This window comes from Dipodomys ordii, unplaced genomic scaffold (assembly GCF_000151885.1).
Source record: "Dipodomys ordii isolate 6190 unplaced genomic scaffold, Dord_2.0 Scaffold33, whole genome shotgun sequence".
Classification (NCBI taxonomy): Eukaryota; Metazoa; Chordata; class Mammalia; order Rodentia; family Heteromyidae; genus Dipodomys; species Dipodomys ordii.
The window spans coordinates 2,662,427-2,686,226 of record NW_012267249.1 but is presented as its reverse complement, the minus strand read 5'-3'; the positions used below and the strand labels follow the sequence as shown (position 1 = coordinate 2,686,226).

The window sequence follows — 23,800 nt, the reverse complement described above, 5'->3', positions numbered from 1 at the left end:
CCTGGGGCTGGGAAGGTGGCTCAGTGGTAGAGTGCTTGCCTTGCATGCATGAGGCCCTGGGTTCGATTCCTCAGCACCACATAAGCAGAAAAAGCTTGAAGTGGGGCTGATGCTCAAGTGGTAGAGTACTAGCCTTCAGCTGAAGATCTGAGGGACAGCGCCCAGGCCCAGAGTTCAGGCCCCACAACTGACCAAAAAAGATTAGCTCCTCAGTGGTGCTAGGAAGCTTGGGCAGAATAGATGAATGAGAAGCAAATTCAACTGTCACAGCCAGAGTTCAGCTAAAATCAGAGTGTCCTAGGAGGAGGAATATGAATTATTAGCCCTTCATCTTCACCACCAAACAGAGGAAAGGGCTTGCAATCTCTTGGAAATAATGCAAAACAAAATAGACTACCTAGACACACTGACACACTTCATATTCCATTGTTCTTTTATATATATCTGCATTACAGTAAACACTATTAAGCATGCGAAGAAAATATCACCTATAAACAAGAAAATAAAGATCAATAACAGCAGATACACAGGTGACTAAGTCACTGGTAGAGTGCCTGCCTACCAAGTGTGAAGTCTTGAGTCAACCAAAAGAACGAAAAAAAAAAACCCAGCATCACCAACAAAAAAAAACCCAGTTTTTAAAGTGTCAAGAAGGGGGGCTTGGGAAGGTGGCTCAGTGGTAGAGTGCTTGCCTTGCATGCCTGAGGCCCTGGGTTCGATTCCCCAGCACCACATAAGCAAAAAGAAAAAAAAAGCCGGAAGTGGCGCTATGGCTCAAGTGGTAGAGCGCTAGCCTTGAGCTGAAGAGCTGAGGGACAGTGCCCAGACCCAGAGTTCAGGCACCATGACCGGACCCAAAACAATATAAATAAAAAAAAAATAAAGTGTCAAGAAGGGATTCTAGATGTATGTGTGGAATGTGGATACAATTCTTTAATACTTCTTTAATATTGTCATAAATAATTCTGGAATGTTTTTCAATCCTACAAGGCAGATATTTACATCTAAACTTTTTTTTTATTTATTTATTTATTTTTGGGTCCGGTTGTGGGGCCTGAACTCTGGGTCTGGGTGCTGTCCCTCAGCTCTTCAGCTCAAGGCTAGCACTCTACCACTTGAGCCACAGCACCACTTCCGGCTTTTTTCTTTTTGCTTATGTGGTGCTGAGGAATCGAACCCAGGGCCTCAGGCATGCAAGGCAAGCGCCCTACCACTGAGCCAACTTCCCAGCCCCTAAACTTTTTTTTTAAGGGTACAAAAGGCCATGGAATACTGGAAGCTTGGCATCTTGCACTTGCTAGGCAGGAGTCTACCATTTAAGCTGCACATTCAGGCCTGGATTTAAATTTCTTAGTTAAGAAACTAAGATTGTACAGAGAAAAGCAAAAACCCAACAAACAAACCCAACTCACTCTAGAATACTGGACAGACAAATCAAATCCTATACCACTGAATTTCAGATATGAAGTTCTTTTCAAACTCTTGTCACCAATAACATCTGCTGCTTCAATCTTTCCTTCATGTTTATTCTAGAATTCCCTTATATTTCACCCATATTTCTGTCAGAAGCATTGAAGACTCCACTTCTATCATGCTGTCTTAACTGCTATCCTGCTTCTCCTGTTCTTTGCCTACCTGTCAAAGGCATGTGTTCTGTGTGGCTGGACCATTTCTTCCCTACTCACATTTCCACGGGATTCTTATTGCTACCCAGGTCCCCTCTTAAATTCCACAAAGATGTGCACTTATCATTAAAAATTTCAGAGCCAGGCACCAGTGGCTCACTCCTGTAATCCTTGCTACTTAGGAGGCTGAGATCTGAGGGTCACGGTTCAAAGCCAGCCCAGGTAAGAAAGTCTGTGAGACATCTCCATTTAGCCACCAGAAAACTGGAAGTGGCACTGTGGCTCAAGTGGTAGAGCACTAGACTTGAGCTGAAGGCTGAGGGATAGCACCCAGGCCCAGAGTTCAAGCCCTATGACCCCCCGTCCCAAAAGAAAAAAAAAACAAACAAACAAAACTCAGAACTTAATTCTCACTCATTTTGCTTTAAATATTATACTGACATTTATCTTAGATTCCAAGTAGTATCTATTGTTTTTTAGGTATGAGTTACTTTTTTTTCCTCTACAAAAATGAGCACAATGTTAGTTCTATATGTTAGTAAGAAATAAGAGTTACACAGACAAGGCTGCTATGAACAAGGAAACTGCCACCACCTCCCTAAACAGACAAGTTATATCTTTAAAAACCATGATGACAGGGGCTAGGAAGGTGGCTCAGTGGTAGAGCGCTTGCCTTGCATGCATGAGGCCCTGGGTTCGATTCCTCAGCACCGCTTAAGCAAAAAGAAAAAAGCCAGAAGTGGCGCTGTGGCTCAAGTGGTAGAGCGCTAGCGTTGAGCTGAAGAGCTGAGGGACAGCGCCCAGGCCCAGAGTTCAGGCCCCACGACCGGACCCCCCCCAAAAAAAAAAAAAAACAACCATGATGACAAAATGACAGGCAACTCCAAACAACTCACCTGTGATTCTGTTGCTAGGAATTCAGGACTCACTTTAGTCACTAATCTTTCTCCCTGGTTGTCATCAACATTCTGAGAGAGCAGAGCTGGGGAAAGAAAAGAACCATAGGCTTTCATCTCCTTAAAACTCCTAGATAGAAAACCTAACTGCCTGACAGGCGCTGGTGGCTCACACCTATAATCCTAGCTACTCAGGCTAAGATCCAAGGATGGTGATTCAAAGCCAGCCCAGGCAGGAAAGTCTGTGAGACTCTTATTCTACAACTAACCACCAGAAAATTCAAAGTGGTGCTGTGGCTCAAAATATTAAGAGTGCTAGCCTTGAGTAAAAGAGCTCAGGGAGGGGCTGGGAAGGTGGCTCAGTGGTAGAATGCTTGCCTTGCATGCATGAAGCCCTGGGTTTGATTCCTCAGCACCACATAAGCAGAAAAAGCTGGAAGTGGCGCTATGGCTCCCGTGGTAGAATGTTAGTCCTGAGCTGAAGAGCTGAGGGACAGCACTCAAGCTCAGAGTTCAGGCCCCAGGTCCCACAAAAAAAAAAAAAAAAAAAGAGCTCAGGGACAGTGCTTAGGCACTGAATGACAGACAAAAATAAAACAAAACAAAAAAAAACTTGCCTGGGGATGCACTGACTGGTGCTTCTCCTCGATACTGGCAGAGAAGGGCATTCAGACTCAGCAGCTTCAAGCCTAATTAATGAAGAGGTCCTCGTTTGGATATTAATATATCCCAAAGGCCAGTGTTGGCCCAAAAGCACAAATCTATCAGCCATTCCTTTGTTCAAAAACCCTCAGAGGGGGGCTGGGAAGGTGGCTCAGTGGTAGAGTGCTTGCCTTGTATGCATGAGGCCCTAGGTTCGATTCCTCAGCACCACATAAGCAAAAAGAGAAAAGCCAGAAGTGGCGTTGTGGCTCAAGTAGTAGAGCACTAGCCTTGAGCTGAAGAGTTGAGGAACAGCACCCAGGCCCAGAGTTCAGGCCTCATGACCGGACCCAAAAAAATAAATAAATGAAAACCCTCAGAGGTTCCCAGTGCTAAGAAAGACAAATCTGAATAGTTCATCATAGATTCTGCAACCTCCAAACTGCCATCCTGTATATATGGATAATACCTGCACCACACTCTTAATTCTCCCTTAAGACTAACTATTTGATAGATGCAAAGAATGATAGAAGGGGGGACATGGATGAAGATGCATTGGGCTCGTAAACTAACATGTTGAATTGAAAACCATTTGTACAACTACTTAAAGATAATAATAAGAGCCTAAATATTCCCCACTGTAAAACACTCTTCAAGGTACCCACTTTTCTTTCTTAAAAACTATAGAAAACTAAGACTCTTCTAGGCCTGATTCAGTGCTATGTGTTTTAGTGAAAATGTCCCAGATAGATTCAATCTAGAAGACCTTGAATTCCAAAAGAACTTTTCTTAAGCCATCTTCTATTATTTTAATCTGGGAATGTGACTACCTTGTCAGCTAATAAGTATTAGAGATAATTATTCAGGCTGGGTGCTGGTGGCTCACGCCTGTAATCCTAGCTACTCAGGAGGCTGAGATCTGAGGATCGTGGTTCAAAGCCAGCCCGGACAGGAGAGACCGTGAGACTCCTATCTCCAATAAACCACCAGAAAACCAGAAGTGGTGTTGTAGCTCAAGTGGTAGAGTGCTCGCCTTGAGCTGAAGAGCTGAGGGACAGGGCCCAGGCCCAGAGTTCAAGCCCCATGACCCACCAAAAAAAAAAAGAGATAATTATTCATTTTATTCCTCTTTTCAGCTGCTCAGCCAAGTCCCTACCTAATAGGCCTAGAACACAATAAAATTAATGGTAGACTGTAAGGCACCAGTGACTCATGCCTATAATCCTAGCTACTCAGGAGACTGAGATCTGTGGATCAGGGTTTGAAACTAACCCGGGGAGGAAAGTCCATGAGATTCTTTTTTTTTTTTTGGGGGGGGAGAGGTCCAGTTGTGGGGCCTGAACTCTGTCCCTCAGCTCTTCAGCTCAAGGCTAGCGCTCTGCCACTTGAGCCACAGCGCCACTTCCAGCTTTTTTCTTTTTGTTTATGTGGTGCTGAGGAATCGAACCCAGGACCTTATGCATTCAAGGCAAGCGTTCTACCACTGAGCTACCTTCCCAGCCCATTCATGAGATTCTTATCGCCAATTAACTACCAGAAAACTGGAAATGATGCTGTGGCTCAAAAGGGTAGAACACTAGTCTTGAGAGCAAAAAAATTCAGAGACAGTGCCCAGGCACTGAGTTCAATCCCCATGACTGACAAAAAGAAAAGAAAGAAAGAAAAAAAAAGAGACTTAGCAGAATATAAAGTATAATGAACATAATGGAGATATCACATGATAACCATGAATTCCAGTGTCTTTCTACTCCTGAACTGACTACTAAATAGTCCACAGAGTTAAGGAAAAATGAGAGCAGTCAAGTGTGTCATTCCTGATTCTCAGAGGAAGATGAAAACCAAAAACTGATGCTTGTGGGCTGGGGAGGTGGCTCAGTGGTAGAGCGCTTGCCTTGCAAGCCTGAGACCCTGGGTTCGATTCCTCAGCACCACATAAGCAAAAAGAAAAAAGCCAGAAGTGGCGCTGTGGCTCAAGTGGTAGAGCGCTAGCCTTGAGCTGAAGAGCTGAGGGACAGCACCGAAGCCCAGAGTCCAGGCCCCACAAACGGACCCAAAAAAAACCGAAAAACAAAAAAACCTGATGGTTGTGAAGAAAAATACTGGCCTAGGATTAAAATGACCAGAACCTGTGCAGAAGACTCTGAGATTTAAGCAGATAGAAACCTTTGATTCCTCTGCCAGAATCACATTCCCATGCTCAGGAGCCACTGTGGTTACAGTGCTCTGCCTTCCTATTGGGTGTTACAGGTGTGGATGGGAGCAGCATAGGGCACATGTTACAAGGAGCCAGAGCTGAGAGTCCGTTATCTCCTTTTATACCTACTCTCTTCCCCAAAGACACAAGCATGAACCCCATGAAGACATTCCCCACTTATTTTCTCCCTAAAAGACCACCCCAATGAAGTATATACTTTCATACAAATAGGACCTCCATTCATCTGTTCTTACCTTCTCCTTCAAACAATTTAGTCACATCCTCCCACAGGGACGCCTCCTCCTTGGCCTTCTTTGGATGGTGCAATTTCACCCAGGTGTTGACCTCAGTGGGCAGGGAGATCAGGAACTGCTGTGGCATGATGATGCCTACTTGATTGGGAATACTCCTTTTTGGTGAAGAAATTACTGGAACCTCTGCTTATAGGCTTCAGTTATATAATCCTCCTCAGATCACAATCTGGCTTTCAAGACTTTGGAATTTTGATGTGTCCCTGCAGTGTTGAGCTGGAACCTCCTAGAGGCTGGTGTGGCTTTACAATTCTGGAAAATGGACACTGGAGGCGGCAAGATTAGTGGGTTTGAGTAACTACTTTGCATATTCTTTTAGAGCAAAAAGCTAGATCGAAGGGAGGGATCCAGAGGCATCTGCAATGCAGTCCTAAACCCAGAAATGTTTAAGACTGCAAAAGAAGCTGGGTGCTGGTGGCTCACGTCTGTAATCCTAGCTACTCAAGAGGCTGAGATTTGAGGATCACTGTTCAAAGCCAACCCAGACAGGAAAGTCCATCTTATCTCCAATTAACCACCAGAAAACTAGAAGTGATGCTGTGGCTCAAGTGGTAGAGTGCTTAGCTTGCGCTGAAGAGCTCAGGGACTGTGCCCAGGCCCAGAGTTCAAACCCCTCCCCCCAAAAAGACTGCAAAAGATCTAAAATATTTGACATTAATGCAGGAGTAAGTATAATCAAGGTTCTTGGATGTAGCTCTATCTCCCATATATGCACATAAGAATATATACAAACACACAAAGATGTGCAAACATGCACAGAACCTGCCTTGACTTCCTGCCTTGAAAGATGCAGGCACCTTCTGCTGAGACAGACTTAGGATTTAGAAAAAAGACTCTGAAATCAGACAGCCTGGTCAGAACCCTGACACTTGCCTTAGCTCTTAGGCACTCACTGCAAGCTCTGAGCTTCAGGTTACTTATCCACAAAAAGGGAACAAAGCATGGGGCTGGGAAGGTGGCTTGATGGTAAAGTGCTTGTCTTGCATGCACGAGGCTCTGGGTTCTATTGCTGTGGCTCAAGTGGTAGAGAGCTAGTCTTGAGCAAAAGAGCTCAGGGACAGAATCCAGGCCCTGAGTTAAAGCCCCAGGACCAAAAAAAAAGGGAGGGGGGAGAATACCGTGGCTCACGCCTGCAATCCTACCTGCTCTGAAGGTTGGGACCTAGAGGATCACCGTTTAAAGCCAGCCCAGGAAGAAAAGTCCTCAAGACTTCTCCAATTAATTAGCAAAATGCTGGACTGGAGGTGTGGTAGCTCAAGTGACAGAGCACCAGACATGAGCAAGAAAACTAAGCAAGACAGAGACTCTGATTTCAAACCCCAGTAGTAACTATACTTCTCACAGGTACACAGATAGGTCTTGTAGTATAAGCATTTCATTTCAATGTTGTGTCATAACCCCTCTCTTTTAACCTTATTTCAAAAAAAAAAAAAAACAACCCAAAACCACACAACTAGAAATCGTTATCTTGACTATCTCTATGATAGAATAACCCCACAGTTGGGTTTTGGCAGGAGCAAGCAGGGACAGACACATCCCACCCACGCAAATGCTCAGCAGCTGGCAGAACTGCACCCTAGTTTCAGAAATGTTAAAATTGGGGGGAAGGTTATGTGCTCAAAGGGAGGAACTACAGTCCTTCAGGTACAATGAGTACTCCTGCAGAATTGTTTGTAACCGGCACATTTGGAAACAAGCCAAATCTATCATCTCATGCAAGCCCTGGCATCTGAACAGGGACCTTGGAATCTAGGGCCAGTGGATCTGAGATCCCAACAACCGTCCACAGAGGAAATGTAGAGGGAGGGGAGAAGAACTGGTCTGGATTTTTTCAAGCTTGTGATGAAGGGATGGGTTCTGGAAAGTGTAGAAAACATCCCGCCACTGGATATATAAAAAGTCTCGTTACTGAAGTTCAGAAACTTTCAGTTCTTCCTTAAGAAACAGTTAATGACAGAGAAGCTTCCCTCCGAAGATGCCGGGTCCTCAAAGAGCTCCCGGCCAGGCCCCCCGGGGGGACAAAAAGACCGCAGGGCTGGGGAGCCGCCCACTCACCGGATGCTCGGACGCCGGGACCCGCCGCGATGGCGTGGGCAGAGGCCCGGTGGCCGCCGCAGGGCTGGGCGAGCGGATCCTCTTCCTTGCCAGCCTTTTAAGGACAGGGTTCGTGCAGACTTCCTCCCTCAGCCCCGGGAGTGGTCCCAGGGTCTTTTCCCAATTCCCGTCCAGGGTCCGCTGGGGCTGCTGGGAGGGGCGCTCTGAAGCGGCTTCTAGTACACACGCGTGAGGACTTCCCACACTCGCTGCTGCTTCAATGCTAAAGCCAGTGTCGCCTCGCAAACCATCCCCTGTTCCATAGGCCGCAGCCCAGCGCGTCCCGCGCCTTTGCCCCGCGATGCGTCCTCCCCAGCACCAGCTGCGCGCCCCGCCCTCCCCACCAGGCTCCGCCCCTCCCCTCTGATTAAGCCCCGCCCAGCCCTGCGTCGCCGCGTCGAGCCGAGGCCACGCCCATCAAGGCCCTGCCCTCCTCGGGAGGCTAGCGCTTTACAGTCAGGAAACCGGAAACTGTCTAATGCTAGGCAGCGCCAAACTCTGCCCAGACCTAGGATGGCAGCGTGGTGGGACTGTTCTTCCTGGAAAAGCTTGATCACTGCCATTCTTCACTCACACGTTCATTTCTTCCGTCACGCCAGTTGCTGCCTTTTCACATAACTTTGTTCTGGTGAAATCAATTGATGAGGTAAGTATTTTTTCACAGCAATAAAAGGCTGAGTGATACTGATGGTAAGGTATGTTGTAACCACAGTAAAACTACCAATACAACAAAACGGTTTTGGGGGTGTTTATTTCCTCTAAGCAGACACCTGCTAGCACCCAATTTGGACAAATTCTTAAAGCCCATTTGTATTAATGGACTGTGATCCACTTTTTTTTTAATTTAATTTTATTTTATTTGTGAACATACTGTACAGAGGGGTTACAATTACATGGGCAGGATAATGCGTACATTTCTTACCAAGCATTGCAGCCTCCTCCTTTGTTTACCCTTCACATCCCTTCCCAGCCTCCCCCCTCCCCCCCAATCCCAATCCTTCTCCTTTCCCCCCCCTCCCCCGCACCGACGTTGTAAAGCTCGTTTTGGACATGACAACTTGTACTTCTCATTGTTGCAGCAGGTCCACCTGTATCCTTAAACAACTGGTTTTTCCCCATCTCCTCCACAAGTTATACTGACATCAAATATAGTGAAAGCAGAGGTTATACTGTGGGGGAGGGACATACAAAGCAACAAAGAGATAATCTTATAAATGCGTTAGAAACACATGCATGAAAGAAAAAAACATTAAAATACATATCTAAGGGTTCATTTTCCTGACATCACATTATCTGACCTTTTCCGCTTGACTCATACATATACTAGATATTGCATATAAGGGAAACCATGGGACCTATGTTTCTTTGGGCCTGGCTTACTTCACTTAATATAATTTACACTCCCAGGATAGTTAAGATTACAGGTGCACACAGTGCCCAGATTTCTTCCCTTGAAATGGAGTCTTGTGAACTTTTGCTCTGGTTAGCCTGGAACTACAGCCCTCCCAATCTCAGCTTCCTGTGTAACTTGAAATACACCCCATTGTGTCCAGCTTTTTGGTCATGTATCTGATGTTAAATAGGTGAGACATTTTAAGTCGTATAAATGTCTGAGACCAGGGACAATGTTAGTGAAATGAGCTCCCTCCCCATAGCTTAGTACACTCCTTCTCCTCTCCAAAGTTTAGCATGCTCCCTTCCTAGGCAACACTAGGCCTGTTTAGTAAAGGCAGTAAATATAAATAATCAGCCTTCAACCCCCTTTACCTTGGATGGCATTTCTCTGTGGCAGCTACCAACAAACATATTGTAAGGTATATTAACTAGGTAGGTTTCATTAGGTAGCCGATGAAGAGAACACCACACGCTATTCAGGCAAGAAAAGGAGTTTATTTTCCGAACTGCTGACCCAGCCATGCATAGTGGAGAAGCGTGGTTGAAAAGGAAAAGGGGGGAACCCACCTCTGGGCCAGGACTTATCTAGGCCAGGGTCAGGAAGAGGTGTGGCCAAGTGGGGGAAAGGTGTGGCCACACTGGATCTGGATGTGACCTCAGGGTCTGGGACCCTCCTAAGGTCACATGAGAGGCATGTGACCAGAGGTGGCCCAGGATTTGACCTAGCATGGGGGAAAGGTGACTGCTTCCTGGTCTGACAGTTATCTAGGTAACAGATACTGGGTAGCAACTTAGCCAAGAGGGAGCGAGGTGTCCCTGTTCAGACCTTACACATATTAGGCAACAAGAGCCCCTTAGAATGACCTTCAGGTCTGGGCAGTTGCAGCACCCCTTATTTACTATTTGGACAGCAGCCACAAATCCTAGTCTGCCATGATGAAGCCCCTGGCCCACTAGTCCGCACCAGGGTCTCCACCTCCTAGCCCCTTTTGGCGCCTCCTAAACCTCCTAGTGTAGGAAGACCCCTACTCAGGCTGGCAAGCCCACCTAGTCATCCGGAGTGACAGAGCCCACCGCAACAAAGTTGTTAATAAGCAATTTTATTGAGAAGGTTCCTACACTGACCGGCCAGGGCCACAGCACAGGCTGGGGAGCTGATACTGCGACCCAGAGCTTTTTTTGTTTGTTTGTTTTTATTGTGAAAATACCGTACAGAGGGGTTAAAAGTACGCGGGCCAGGTAATGAGTGCATTTCTTATCAAGCATTGTTGTCTCCTCCTTTGTTTCCCCTTCCCATCCCTCCCATCTCGTCCCCCCCACCACCACTCCCCCCTCAGCACTTGGTTTTTAAAGGCAAAATTCACAAGGTCAAGCCTGGTCTCACAGATGACCAATGAGATTGTCACACACACAAAAGATTGCACAGTCATACCAGACCACACGCTGGTGGCCAATGAGGTTACCGTTTGTCACATAATGGCTATTTAAACCAGCCTATCCCTTTTGGTTTAAATGATGCACAAATTCAGAGGGTAAGGCATGCACAAGTAAGCATGCACAAAGGAGGAGTTTAGTGGAGTTTACCATTAGCACGTGAAAAAGGCAGAGTTTATGGTAATGTTGCCTGTTTGAGCCAGATTACAACCTACCTGTTTTGTCGGTCAGTCCTTAACAGAACAATCAAGGTGGGTTCAGTTGTTAAGGGGAGGGGGACCTATAGGCATTCTTTCCATTGCAGGAACTGGGCTGGTTGGAGCCAATGTCTAGTTAACCTTGTTTAAAGGTGTTTCCCCTCCCCCCCTAAAATCCCTAAAACAAATTTAAAGCCTGAAAAGAAGCTGTACCAGCTCAAGCCTCCTCTCAGGGCCTACTTCACTAGGTTATATATGTTAGGTTTTTAAAAAGAGTTAGCCCAGTAAGAACTGCACCACGTACGTGATATTCAGGTAAGGGGTATTTTTGTTCATCGTTCAGGCTGGCACCAGGCCATCTTGGTCCTCCACACGATGGGGAAAGGCCTGGGAAAGAATGCTGGGAGATCTGGGAAAGAGAAAGATCTGGGAAAGAGAGAGATGGGGAAAAGAGCTGAGAGAGAGCTAGAAAAGAGAGAAAATAGCTAGAAAAGAGCAGAGCTAAAGAAGAGCAGAGAGAGAGCTAGAAAAGAGAACGGAGCTGAGAAAGAGAAGAAAAGGAAAAAGCTGAGAGCTAGAAAAGAGCAGAGCGAGTCTGGGCCTGGGCTAGGCCTTATCTAGGGTAAGGGTAGAGAAAGGTGTGGCCACATCAAATTCAGATGTGACCTCAGCAGATGCAGATGTGACCTTCCAGGTGTCCCTGGTTCCTAGGTAATGCGGGTACTGGGTGGAGACTTTGCTGCGAGGGTGGAGTCTACCCACCATCCAGGAGAGGACCTTACAATATAGGTCAACTCAGACAATAGCTGGTGCTTCTTCTCACTTCTCCCTTGTGAGAAGGGGTCTTGCGGGTCCTTTCCCTGGCAATAAACCTTTCTTTGTTCTCTGTACCTAGATGTCTGTGTGGTTTTCTGATAAAGTCTAATTTACCCTATCAGACAAGGTATAGAGAAAAGTGAGCCAGGCCCTTCAATCAAAGAACTAATGAGAAAACTCTAAATCTAAGCCTGAAGGACTAAGCTAACTCCATTCTAAAAGCAAGCCATCATCTCCTAACTGACATCAGGTTAAAGTTAAGGGACAAAATAGTTATTGGAAAAACCAGTTTTTGGAAAAGTTCTTGGAAAACCCACAATCGAAACTGCAATTATACCCCTAGCAACCCCAGTTAGATAAGGGTTAAGAAACAGGACCCCAGTTACTGGAAAATGGACAGGTTGGTCAAGTTCCTGGAAAAAGCAGCTGTAGGGTCATAAACAGTTAAAAAAATATATTGTTGCCTGCATTCCTATGGTTAGTCTTATGTATCCCAACCAATGATCTGCTTGCTATGTAGGATTTAACCAATCCTGTAACTACTAAGTTGGAAAGCCCCTACCCTTACTTAACCAATGAGCTTACCCCGAAATTTGCTGACCAATTATGTAGAAGCCCACAAACCTTCAACCCCTCCAATTTGCTGGAAACCCTATAAGGACTCTACTGAACATGTGGTCAGGGCTCACAACTCTGACCCACTGTGTTGGTGATGATAGTGAGTCCAGGCTCAAGCTTGTAAATAAACGACTCTTCTGCTGTTTGCATTGGTCATGGTCTCTAGGGGTCACTCGGGGATCTTGAGTTGAGTCTAACAAGCCCACCAAAACATGGCAAACTATAAGGAACAATATGTAGTCTTATTCTATTTTAGTCCATCAAAGTTACACAACTTAAGAGGACAGTTTTCTTAAAAAGTAAATAACAATAGTAAAAAAAAAAAATCAAGCCAAGCACTGGTGGCTCACTCCTGTAATCCTAGTTATCTCAGGGGGCTGAGATCTGAGAATCGCACTTCAAAGCCAGCCTTGGCAAGAAAGTCCATGTGATCTTATCTCTAATAAACCACTAGAAAACCAGAAGTGGTGCTGTGGCTCAAGTGGTAGAGTGCTAGCCTTGAACTGAAGAGCTGAGGGACAGTGCCCAGGCCCAGAGTTCAAGCCCCATGACCAACAAAAACAAAACAAAACAAAAAAATCAGAGATACTGTATATTCTGGATTAACAGCTTAATTCTAGAGTTCACATCTATGATACTCAGGTAGCTGAACAGTTTGTGTTAAATCTCCATAAGATTGAAGATTAACTTGACCTAATTCTAAATTGTATATTTGTAAGGATGCAGTTCCTATTTTACTAAGTATGGGAAAATTTCATTGTTAGACTCGAACTCGAGACCCCCCCCCCCCAGCGACCAGACCAATGCAAACAGCAGGAGTCATTTATTTGCAAGTTCGAGTCATCACCAATGCAGCAGGTGCAGTGGGTCAGAGTTGTGAGCCCCGACCACGTGTTCAGCAGGGTTTTTATAGGGTTTCCAGCAAGAGGAGGGGGTTTCCATCCTAGCAGTTAAATGATTGGCTGAAGGTTTGCAGGCTTTTACATAACTGGTTAGCATTTCGCAGGCAAGTTTCAGGGTAGGCTCATTGGTTAGGGGCATAATCATTTCCAGTAAGGGTAGGGGTTTTCCAAGTTAGTGATTACAGGATTGGTTAAATCCTACATAGCAAGCAGATCATTGGTTGGGATACATAAGACTAACCATAGGAATGCAGGAAACAATATATGTTTTTAGGAAAAATATTTTTTTAACTGTTTATGACCCTACAGCTGCTTTTTCCAGGAATTTGACCAACCTGTCCATTTTCCAGTAATTGGGGTCCTGTTTCTCAAACCTTTGTCTAATTGGCAGTTGTTAGGGGTATAATTGCAGTTTCGATTGTGGGTTTTCCAAGAACTTTTCTTTCCAAAAACTGGTTTTTCCGACAACTGTTTGTCCCTTAAGTGGCTAACTTAAGAGACAATATCACCTCCGCTTCCCTACCTCCTGCCTCAGTATGGATCCTAGAGTCACCCTCCCCTGACCCTTTTTGTTGGGTCTCTTGATATGTTTTTCTGGAGTTACCTTAATGCTCTCCCCCCACAACACACACCTGAAAGCACATTTTCATATCTAATACTCTATGATTGGCAAAATAAAATTTTAAAAATTGAAGTGGCAGCCACAAATCCCAATATATCTATCTTCAAAAAGATACTAACAGTATCTAATAAAGAATTATGGTCAATTGTTTGGGTGGAATAATAGCGTTCCAGTTATATAATAAAGATTGCTCCTCATTTTAGTACCTACCAAAGTACTTCTGTACAGTTTAAGAGTGTACCTGAATGGTAGAGTACCTGTCTAGCATGCACAAAGTCATAGTTTCAACACCTAGCACTTAGAGACAAAGTAGTTAGAAATGAATGTTGATGGCCTGTGCATAAATATTCCAAAAAATAATTCTTAGCTTAAAAAAGTGATGTAGCGGGGTGTTAGTGGCTCATGCCTATAATCCTAGCCACTCAGGAGACTGAGATCTGAGGATCGCGGTTCCAAGCCAGCTCGGGCAGGAAAGACTGTGAGACTCCTATCTTCAATAAACCACTAGAAAACCAGAAGTGGCGCTGTGGCTCAAGGGGTAGAGTACTCGCCTGGAGCTGAAGAGCACAGGGACAGCGCCCAAGCCCAGAGTTCAAGCCCCACAACTGACCAAAAAAAAAAAAAAAGTGATGTAAACATGACTACAACAAGCCATGCACTGGTGGCTCACACCGGTAATCATAGCTATTCAGGAGACTGAGATCTGAGGACCATGGTTCCAAGTTAGCCCAGGCAGGAAGTCTGTGAGCCTTTTTTTCTTGTCAGTCCTGGAGCTTGAACTCAGGGCCTAGGCACTGTCCCTAAGCTCTTGTTGCTCAAGGCTTTACACTTGCACCACAGTGTCACTTCCAGCTATTTCTGTTGATGTGGTACTGAGGAATCAAACCCAGGGATTCATGCATGGAGGCAAGCATTCTACCACTAAGCCACATTCCTAGTCATGTGGTGTGAAGCTCTTATCGCCAACTGATCACAGAAAAAGCCAGAAGTGGTGCTGTAGCTGAAGTGGTAGAGTGCTAGTCTTGAGCAAAAGGAGCTCAGGAATTGCACCCAGGGCCAGAACTCAAGGCTCAGGACCAGCCAAGAAAAGAAAACCAAAACCACAACAATCAGGTGCTAGTGGTTCACATCTGTAATCGTGGCTACTCAGGAGGCTGAGATCTGAGGATCATAGTTCAAAGCCATCCTGGGGAGAAAAATCCATGAGAGTCTTACGCCAATTAACCACAAAATCTGAGAGTAGAGCTGTGACTCAATGTGGTAGCGTGCTAACCTTTAACAAAAAAGATCAGGGACAACACTCAAGCCCAGAGTTCAAGCCCCAGGACAGGTTAAAAAAAAATACCAGAACTATTCACAAGGCTGAGATCTGTGGACCATGGTGTGAAGCCAGACATATCTTACCTTCAAAATGCCAGCAAAAAACCAGAAGTGGAGCTGTGGCTCAAGTAGTAGAGTGCCAGCCTTGAGCAAAAAAAAGCTAAAGGACAGCACCTAGGCCCAATATCTAATACCTGTGTTCACATGCTCACACACACACACATAATCATAGCATTTCTACATTTTAAAATATTATAATGCTGTTTTTCTGAACAATTGCTGACAAGTAGGTTTGTGATAATGTGATCTGAACTCAGGACAGTGGGCATGCTAGACAGGTGCTCACTCCACTAAGTCACACCTCCAGCCCTTTATACATTGAAATTGTTCAGATAGATTCTCATTGTCTGCCCATAGAGATGACTGAAAAGGAATCCTCCTTCTGTAGGAGGATTTTGTACTAGCTAATGTGCACTACCATACCCAGCTTCTTCCATTTAGTGTCATGGGCATTTCTGCCCTGGCTAGCCTGGAACCACAATCCTATCAGTCTTAGCTTCCTAGCAAATGATGACAAGGGTACACCATTGTCAAGGGTACACCATAGTTCTGGGTTGAAAAGGGATCTTTTTTTTGTTTGCCTGAGCTGGCCTTGAACTGTAATCCTTCCATTCTCAGCATCCCAAGAAATTAGTGCTACTGGCATGAGCCACCAGCACGCAGGTAGTGGTTTTTAATATGGCAAAATGAATAGCTGGTAGCATTGCATCACATTATTAAAAATTATTGGTAACTATGTAGTTCACACCTTAAAATCCTAACAATCAGGAGGCGGAGGCAGAAGGATTGTTAAGTTCTGGACCAACCTAGGCTACAAAGTGAAACTCTGAAGAAAAATAATTATTGGTTCTTTGTGTGTGTGTACTGATCATGGGAACTGAATTCAGGGCCTGGGCAATGTCTGAGCTTTTGGCTCCAGGTTCCCACTCTTATCACTTGAACCACTGCTCCACTGCTGGCTTTTGGGTTGCTAATTCGAAGTTAGAGTCTCATGGACTTCCCAGCCTTGGTTAGTTTTAAACAGCAGTCCTTAGATCTCAGATGCCTGAGTAGCTAGGATTATAGGCATGAGCAACTGGTATCAGGGGAATTATTGGTTCTTTTTTTTGGGGGGGGGGTCCAGTCATGGAGCCTGAACTCTGGGCCTGGGCGCTGTCCCTCAGCTCTTCAGCTCAAGGCTAGCGCTCTACCACTTGAGCCACAGCGCCACTTCTGGCTTTTTTCTTTTTGCTTATGTGGTGCTGAGGAATCGAACCCAGGGCCTCAGGCATGCAAGGCAAGCGCTCTACCACTGAGCCACCTTCCAAGCCCCTAATTATTGGTTCTTAAACTGAGCATATATATGCTTGTAATCCCAGCACTTGTAAGACTGAAGCTGGAATATCAGGAGTTTAAGGGCAGTCAAAGCTACATAGCAAGTCTAATATCTCTCAGGGCTACACAGTAAGATCCTGTCTTAAAATCACAACAAAAATGATTCTAGAAATCTATTTTAGGGAGTAATTACTTACTTTTGCTCCAATAAAATTTCTTTTTTTCTTTTTTTGCCAGTTGTGGGGCTTGAACTCTGGGCTTGGGCACTATCCCTCAGACTTCAGCTCAAGGCTAGTGCCCTACCACTTGAGCCACAGCACCACTTCTAGCTTTTCTCTGCGTATATGGTGCTGAGGAATCAAACCCAGGGCCTCATGCATGCGATGCAAGCACTCTACCACTGAGCCAACTCCCCAACCCTGACCATATGTTTTGCAGTGTCTAGTAAGTGATGAACTGCGTCTGAAGGCTTTCCCACACTCATCATTATCACGGTTTTTTTCCTATCCAGTATGAATCCTCTGAAGTTTAGTAAAGGGTGAATTGTGTTTAAAGGTTTCCCACCATGGCTGCACTCATATGGTTTCATTCCAGTGTACTCTTTGATGGTTAGAAAGGTGTATTCTCTGATTAAAGGTTTTCCCACATTCCTCACACTTCTATGTTCTTTTCCCAGTATGAGTTCTCTGGTATTGAGTTAGACATGTAGTATGGCTGAAGGTTTTACTGAATGCATTACAAATACAAGGTTTCACAAAAGTAGGAATAATCTCATGCTTCCTAAAGTGTCTAATCTGGAAAGTATTTTCCCCCAGTCTTTGCATAAAAAGGTTTTCCTCTAGCATGAGTTCTCAAGAGGCTGGAGAGTCCAATGATCCGGCTACAGGCTTTCTCACAGACTCTACACTCACAAGTCTTCACCCCTGTGTGAATTCTAACATGTTGACTAAGCAAGGAAAGGTGTCTAATGACACCCCACTTTTCCTTACTCTTTTGTTGCTCACTAGTGTGGATTCAATATGGTGCATGCTTAATCAAGCCTAAATTGTATATGCTTCTAAGATTTGTCATATTTATGGTCTTGTTTTTCTTGTATGAACTACTGGTCTCTAATAGTGTGTGTGTGTGTGTGTGTTGGTACTAGGTCTTGAACTCAGGGCCTAGGCACTGTCCCTTGGCTTGGTCATTCAAGACTAGCACACTACACTTCAACTTCAGCTCTCCTTCCAGTTTTTTGTTAGCTAATTGAAGAAGTCTTCTGATTAGCTAGGATTACAATTGTGAACCACCCTGTTTTATTTAGTTTTTAAAAATACTAGGTTAGAACAGCTATATTTTCCTTGTGTATTGAGTGTTTATTGAGTCGTATTGATTCTAATAACGCTGTCTTCAAGTCATAAGGTTAACATTTGCCTAATCTTGCTTATTCTATTCCTTTAAACATTTTTTTTTGGGGGGCCCAGTCATGGGGCCTGAACTCTGGGCCTGGGCGCTGTCCCTCAGCTCTTCAGCTCAAGGCTAGCGCTCTACCACTGAGCCACCTTCCCAGCCCCCATTTCCTTTTTCTTTTTCCTTTTTTTTTTTTGGTTGGTCTGGGCACTGTCCCTTAGCTCTTCAGCTCAACACTGGCGCTGTACCACTTCAGCCACAGCACCACTTCCGGCTTTTTCTGTTTATGTGGTTCTGAGGAATCGAACTCAAGTCCACATAGATGCGAGGCAAGCACTCTACCATGGAGCCACCTTCCCAGCCCTGAACATTTTCTCTTATGTTCAGGCAAGACACAGAAACCTTTGCTAAAAGAATTTTCAGGGAACAAATGGGACTTCAGGTGAAGGAAAGTGATCTTAGAAGGAAGATTTCAGATGCCAGAGGAATAGACTTTAAAAGTCCAATTTGATGGGGCTGGGAAGGTGGCTCAGTGGTAGAGTGCTTGCCTTGCATGCATGAGGTCCTGGGTTTGATTCCTCAGCACCACACAAGCAAAAAGAAAAAAGCTGGAAGTGGCGCTGTGGCTCAAGTGGTAGAGCACTAGCCTTGAGCTGAAGAGCTGAGGGACAGCGCCCAGGCCCAGAGTCAGGCCCCACGACCAGACCCCTCCCCCCAAAAAGAAGTCCAATTTGACAGTCTTACTATTTTAAGTATTTATTTCATTATATTATCTATACCACATATATGTGTGTGTGTGTATGTATGTATTTCAAAAATGTTACTTCAAATTTTTTTTATCTTTTTCTTAGGGGGAAACAGACAGTTGATGATTTTTCTTACATTTTCATAGTCCAGATTTGGAATTCATGCAGTTTTCCTTTTGCAGGTACCAGGATTTGAATTCAGGCCCTTGTGCTCTTCCTTGAATGGCTTTCTTGCTCACAGCTGGCACTATACCATTTGAGCCATGCTTCCAGCCTAGCTTTTGATGGGTTATTTTGGAGATAAAATTTCATGGACATTTCTGGCCAGGCTGGCTTCAATGATTTTTCAGATTTCAGCCTTGTAAGTAGCTAGCTAGTGTTACAGATGTGAGCCACCAGTGCCTAGCAAAATACACCCTTTACATGGGCTGGGAAGGTGACTCAGTGGTAGAGTGCTTGCCTTGCATGCATGAGGTCCTGGGTTTGATTCCTCAGCACCACACAAGCAAAAAGAAAAAAGCTGGAAGTGGCGCTGTGGCTCAAGTGGTAGAGCACTAGCCTTGAGCTGAAGAGCTGAGGGACAGCGCCCAGGCCCAGAGTTCAGGCCCCACGACCAGACCCCTCCCCCCAAAAAGAAGTCCAATTTGACAGTCTTACTATTTTAAGTATTTATTTCATTTATATTATCTATACCACATATATGTGTGTGTGTGTATGTATGTATTTCAAAAATGTTACTTCAAATTTTTTTTATCTTTTTCTTAGGGGGAAACAGACAGTTGATGATTTTTCTTACATTTTCATAGTCCAGATTTGGAATTCATGCAGTTTTCCTTTTGCAGGTACCAGGATTTGAATTCAGGCCCTTGTGCTCTTCCTTGAATGGCTTTCTTGCTCACAGCTGGCACTATACCATTTGAGCCATGCTTCCAGCCTAGCTTTTGATGGGTTATTTTGGAGATAAAATTTCATGGACATTTCTGGCCAGGCTGGCTTCAATGATTTTTCAGATTTCAGCCTTGTAAGTAGCTAGCTAGTGTTACAGATGTGAGCCACCAGTGCCTAGCAAAATACACCCTTTACATGGGCTGGGAAGGTGACTCAGTGGTAGAGTGCTTGCCTTGCATGCCTGAGGCCCTGGGTTCGATTCCTCAGCCCCACATAAGCAAGAAAGAAAAAAGCCGGAAGTGGCGCTGTGGCTCAAGTGGTAGAGCACTAGCCTTGAGCTGAAGAACTGAGGGACAGCACCCAGGCCCAGAGTTCAGGCCCCACGACCAGACTAAAAAAAAATACACCCTTTACAATCTCTTCCTCCCCGGTACCATGGTAACAAATTATACCTCCAAGAGGCTAGCTGTAATTTCTCCAGTCTGATCTCCTCCTTGTTCTGGCTAGTGCTCTACCGCTTGAGCCATGCCTCAGCTTATAACCTCTTCCCTGAACCTCAAACTTTTTTTTTTTTTTGGTAGGTCGTGGGGCTTGAACTCTGGGCTTGGGCGCTGTCCCTGCGCTCTTCAGCTCAAGGTGAGCGCTCTACCACTTGAGCCACAGTGCCACTTCTGGTTTTCTAGTAGTTTATTGGAGATAAGAGTCTCAAGGACTTTCCTGCCCGGGCTGGCTTTGAACCACGATCCTTAGATCTCAGCCTCCTGAATAGCTAGGATTACAGGCGTGAGCCACCAGCACCGGGCTCAAACTCTTAAATCCAATTTCAAGCTGGTCATCCAGAACACTGCTTTCACAGCTATCAGGGTCTCACACCTACAATCTTAGCTACTCAGGAGGCTGAGATCTGAGAATCAATTTCAAAGCCAACATAGGCAAATAAATCTGAAACTCTATCTCCAGTTAGCCAGACAGAAGTGGAGGCATGGCTCAAGTGATAAGAGTGCCAGCCTTGAGCAAAAATGCTGAGTGAATGAGGGTCAGAGTTCAACAAAACATTTCACATTACCTAGAAATTCAGATTTCTTTGATCCCTTTCTCTACCTCCATCATTCTTCTCCCCATTATTCAGACCTCACAACTGTATCTTCTATTTTTCTGGTTGCTTTTCCAAATGGTATTCCATGGATATTAGATATGCCAGAAAAGTTGGATTTCACAGTGTTAGTAAATGCTAGAAAATCAAGAGTTATCTTCCCACAGGACTTTTCAGCGCCATTAGTATATGGACATTATTAGGTCATGTAATCTATTTTTCAAGCTAATTTGGCCTTCCTAAGGAATACCTTGCAGCTCTCATATACCTTATGTCATAAATGTGCTGCTATCACTCCATGGTCCCTTAGCGCCACTACCATGGCACCCAGTCCTATTTACTCCATTTTACACAGAGACTTTGGGGAGCCCAAAGAAGGGATATGAATCCTGGCAGTCTGATCTACAGTCCACTTTCTTGGTCCCTGTGCTGTCCTCCTTCTTACCTCTGTAGCAGTCAAAAGTTGGTACTTGAGGGTAGAGTGCTTGCCTAGCATGCATGAAGCCCCGGGTTCGATTCCTTAGTACCACATAAACAAAAAGAGCTGGAAGTGGTGCTGTGGCTCAAGTGGTAGAGAACTAGCGCCTTGACAGTGCCCAGACCAAGTTAAAGCCCCAGGACTGGCAAAAAAAAAAAAAAAAAGTTGGTACTTGAAGGAAAACAGTGAAAGGGGGAAGTAGAGGGAGGGTTCAGAGGAAGAAAATGACTACAGTCCATTTTTCCTTTATATTATAACCTCCCCCACCCCTGGATGAATGTTCTGTCTCTAATTCCTGTGACTGGTTCCGGAGTTCAGTTCCTACTTCTTTTGACCCTTAGAAGGGATGGATCATTTTTACTAGACAAAGCTACTGCTCCCTTATTGTGGAGAAGTTTAAATTCTCATTTTAAGCACCCAGATATAGGGAGAGAACAAGAGGCTGGAAGTCTAGACTCTGGGAATTTACTGCAGCTCCTGCAAAGGAAGTAAACATCTAGCTAACTGCTTTCTTCTCTGGGTCTCCATCTGTAGGGAAAAGATGCTCTTGGTTCTGATGTTCTGAGACCTTTATAGGTACAGATCTCTGTTTCACTCAACTTATATCTCTGGACCCTTTCTGACTGCTGGAGCCTAAGTCTGGCTTTAGTGCACTAAGAACAGGATCTTAAAAACAGAAACGAGGCAGGAACATGTATGCCCATTCCCCTCCTGCAAGAGTGACACACCGTAACAACCAAGCAAAGTCCTTCCCTGCAATGTTTATTAAGGAATTTACACATACACAGGAGAAAGGCAACCAGGCATTGTGGTTCCCACATGTGAAATCTTTTAAGCAAAGTTGTCTTGTTTAAATTTTCAAGTGGGGTAAACAATGGCTGAGAAGATAGCTGTCCAGGTTCTCTGTCTCATACACAGGACACCTGGATATGCAGGCATGAAACTGACTGCAGGACAGGGGAAGGGAAAGGAGAAAGGGAACGATCAACGAGATGGCATTTTTTTGAAAACTGTAAGAAAAACTTGCAACAGTTTCAAGTTGTTGATAAATTAACTCCTCTCTGGTGTAAACCTAAAACAAAATAAAAAATATTGAAGAGAAGATGGGGAAAGCGTAGGTAGTAGATGTATGGATGGACACACACACACACACACACACACACACACACACAAAATGCATATGTTAGGTGCTGCATTCCCATAGGGGTTGGTCCTCCAGCCATGAGCTGGATCCTGAAGGCAGGTGGGGGTGAGCAAGGGCTGTGGGTCTGGGGGTGGCCTTCATGAAGTCTTTGGTGCTAATAAAGGCTGATGGAAGCAGAGTGTCCTGAAGCCCCAGATCCAGGAAGCATTCAGGGTGAAGTGGAATCAGATTTTTGCTCATCCTCACAGGAAGGGGCTTGCCTCACCCCAGGGCTAGGGTCAACCTGATCCAAGGCCCAAGGAGTATGTGATTGCAGTACTGTCTTCATTCTCAAGCTTGGCAACATGATGCCTCCCTCTTCAACCAAAACTTCCAGCACTAAGAAACAGCAGAAGGACCTCCACACCCTCCCTCTGCCTCACACACAACACCCACAAACCTTTCTGAGGGTCTCATGGGGGCACAATCTTGAGGAAAGGAATTGAAAGGTGCACACATTTTCCCTGCAGTTAAGTGCCTTCTGCTGACCATTTCTAAGGTGCTGGTGCCAGAAGAGGGCAGGAGCTGTGGCTAGGGAAGATATGGGGACAGCCAGAGACATGAACACACAAAGCAAGAGAGAGGTCATCGTGTTTGGGAAGTGGCTGGGTTGGGCAGGATGCTAAACCCCCAGATGACTTATTGAGCGATTTCTAAACCAAAGAGCGAGAGGCAGGAAAGGGGATGGGAGAGGAGAGGAAGAGAAAGGAGCAGAGCGAGCTGAGGAGAATGCCAGCCGTACAGGTGTTTTGCTTTTATTTCCACATCTGAGGACTGAGAGTCTGATTTGCTGCCTGTCCGTTTCCACCATTCATTGACTGTCCATAGTTCATCATGCCATTCGCTCCATAGAAGTTCATCCCGGCCATCTGCTGGGTCATCTGAAAGGGAATGAAGAGACTTTCAGAGCATTCAGCCAATCAGTGCCCAAAACATCGCAGCAGTCTTTCAGTCTGCAGAGAAGGGAGGATGAGACAAAGGGAGACACAGGGCACATACATGCCCTGGCATCTATTCAAAGCCATGAGACATGTACATGAAGGACTCTTTAGGAGGCCAATGTTGCCAGAGACTAATGTCAGGGAAAGAAAGAAGGAATCCTGGCTGTAGTGAGCAGAAATTCAGCAGCTCTTCACCCCTGCCAGTCCTTAGAGTGCAAGGCCAAGTGCAGCTCCTGAGCATCTGCCTTAGCTACAGCAGAGAGCATCTGCATGTGGGCATGTTTGCTTGCTTGACTGATGGACTGATTGCAGTGGGAAAAAATAAGAAACAGGGCTGTTCCAAATGAACAAAGGCAGGAAGGGAAAACAAGAGATTTGTGTATGGGCTGTTTTTTAATAAAGAAATTTTATAATCTTAATGAAACAGACAAGCTAGGGAAACACTTCTTCTAAAAGCTGACTTTGGGGAAAAGGTTTAGATTTAGGCAGTTACTCTTTTTTTTTAGAACTCAGAATTCTTCAGTATCTGCTTTTAGACAGGCCTTCTAGAAAAAAGGCAAACCTAGAAATGTCTCTGGCATTCTTTCATCTATATGGAAAGGGTTCAAGGAGTAAAGCAGTGGCACAAGATAGGTTTCTAAT

At 45.0% G+C, this 23,800-nt stretch overlaps 2 protein-coding genes across 4 annotated transcripts in view; both read right to left on the bottom strand.

Moving 5' to 3' along the window:
* Positions 1 to 8,065, bottom strand: part of LOC105986193 (zinc finger protein ZFP69-like) — a 14,254-nt gene extending 6,189 nt beyond the window's left edge. For all 3 annotated transcript variants that reach the window (XM_013016997.1, XM_013016998.1, XM_013016999.1), the window contains exons 1-3: positions 7,724 to 8,065; positions 5,612 to 5,934; positions 2,522 to 2,607 (exon numbers count right to left, since the gene is read on the bottom strand). In XM_013016997.1, the coding sequence (XP_012872451.1) occupies positions 2,522 to 2,607; positions 5,612 to 5,738 (213 nt within the window). In that variant the 5' untranslated portion in view covers positions 5,739 to 5,934; positions 7,724 to 8,065. The remainder of the gene's footprint in view (positions 1 to 2,521; positions 2,608 to 5,611; positions 5,935 to 7,723) is intronic.
* A 13,714-nt stretch (positions 8,066 to 21,779) lies between these two features.
* Smap2 (small ArfGAP2) overlaps positions 21,780 to 23,800 on the bottom strand; it is a 32,318-nt gene continuing 30,297 nt past the window's right edge. The window contains exon 10 of the mRNA XM_013016950.1: positions 21,780 to 23,098. Within this exon, the coding sequence (XP_012872404.1) occupies positions 22,973 to 23,098 (126 nt within the window). The 3' untranslated portion in view covers positions 21,780 to 22,972. The remainder of the gene's footprint in view (positions 23,099 to 23,800) is intronic.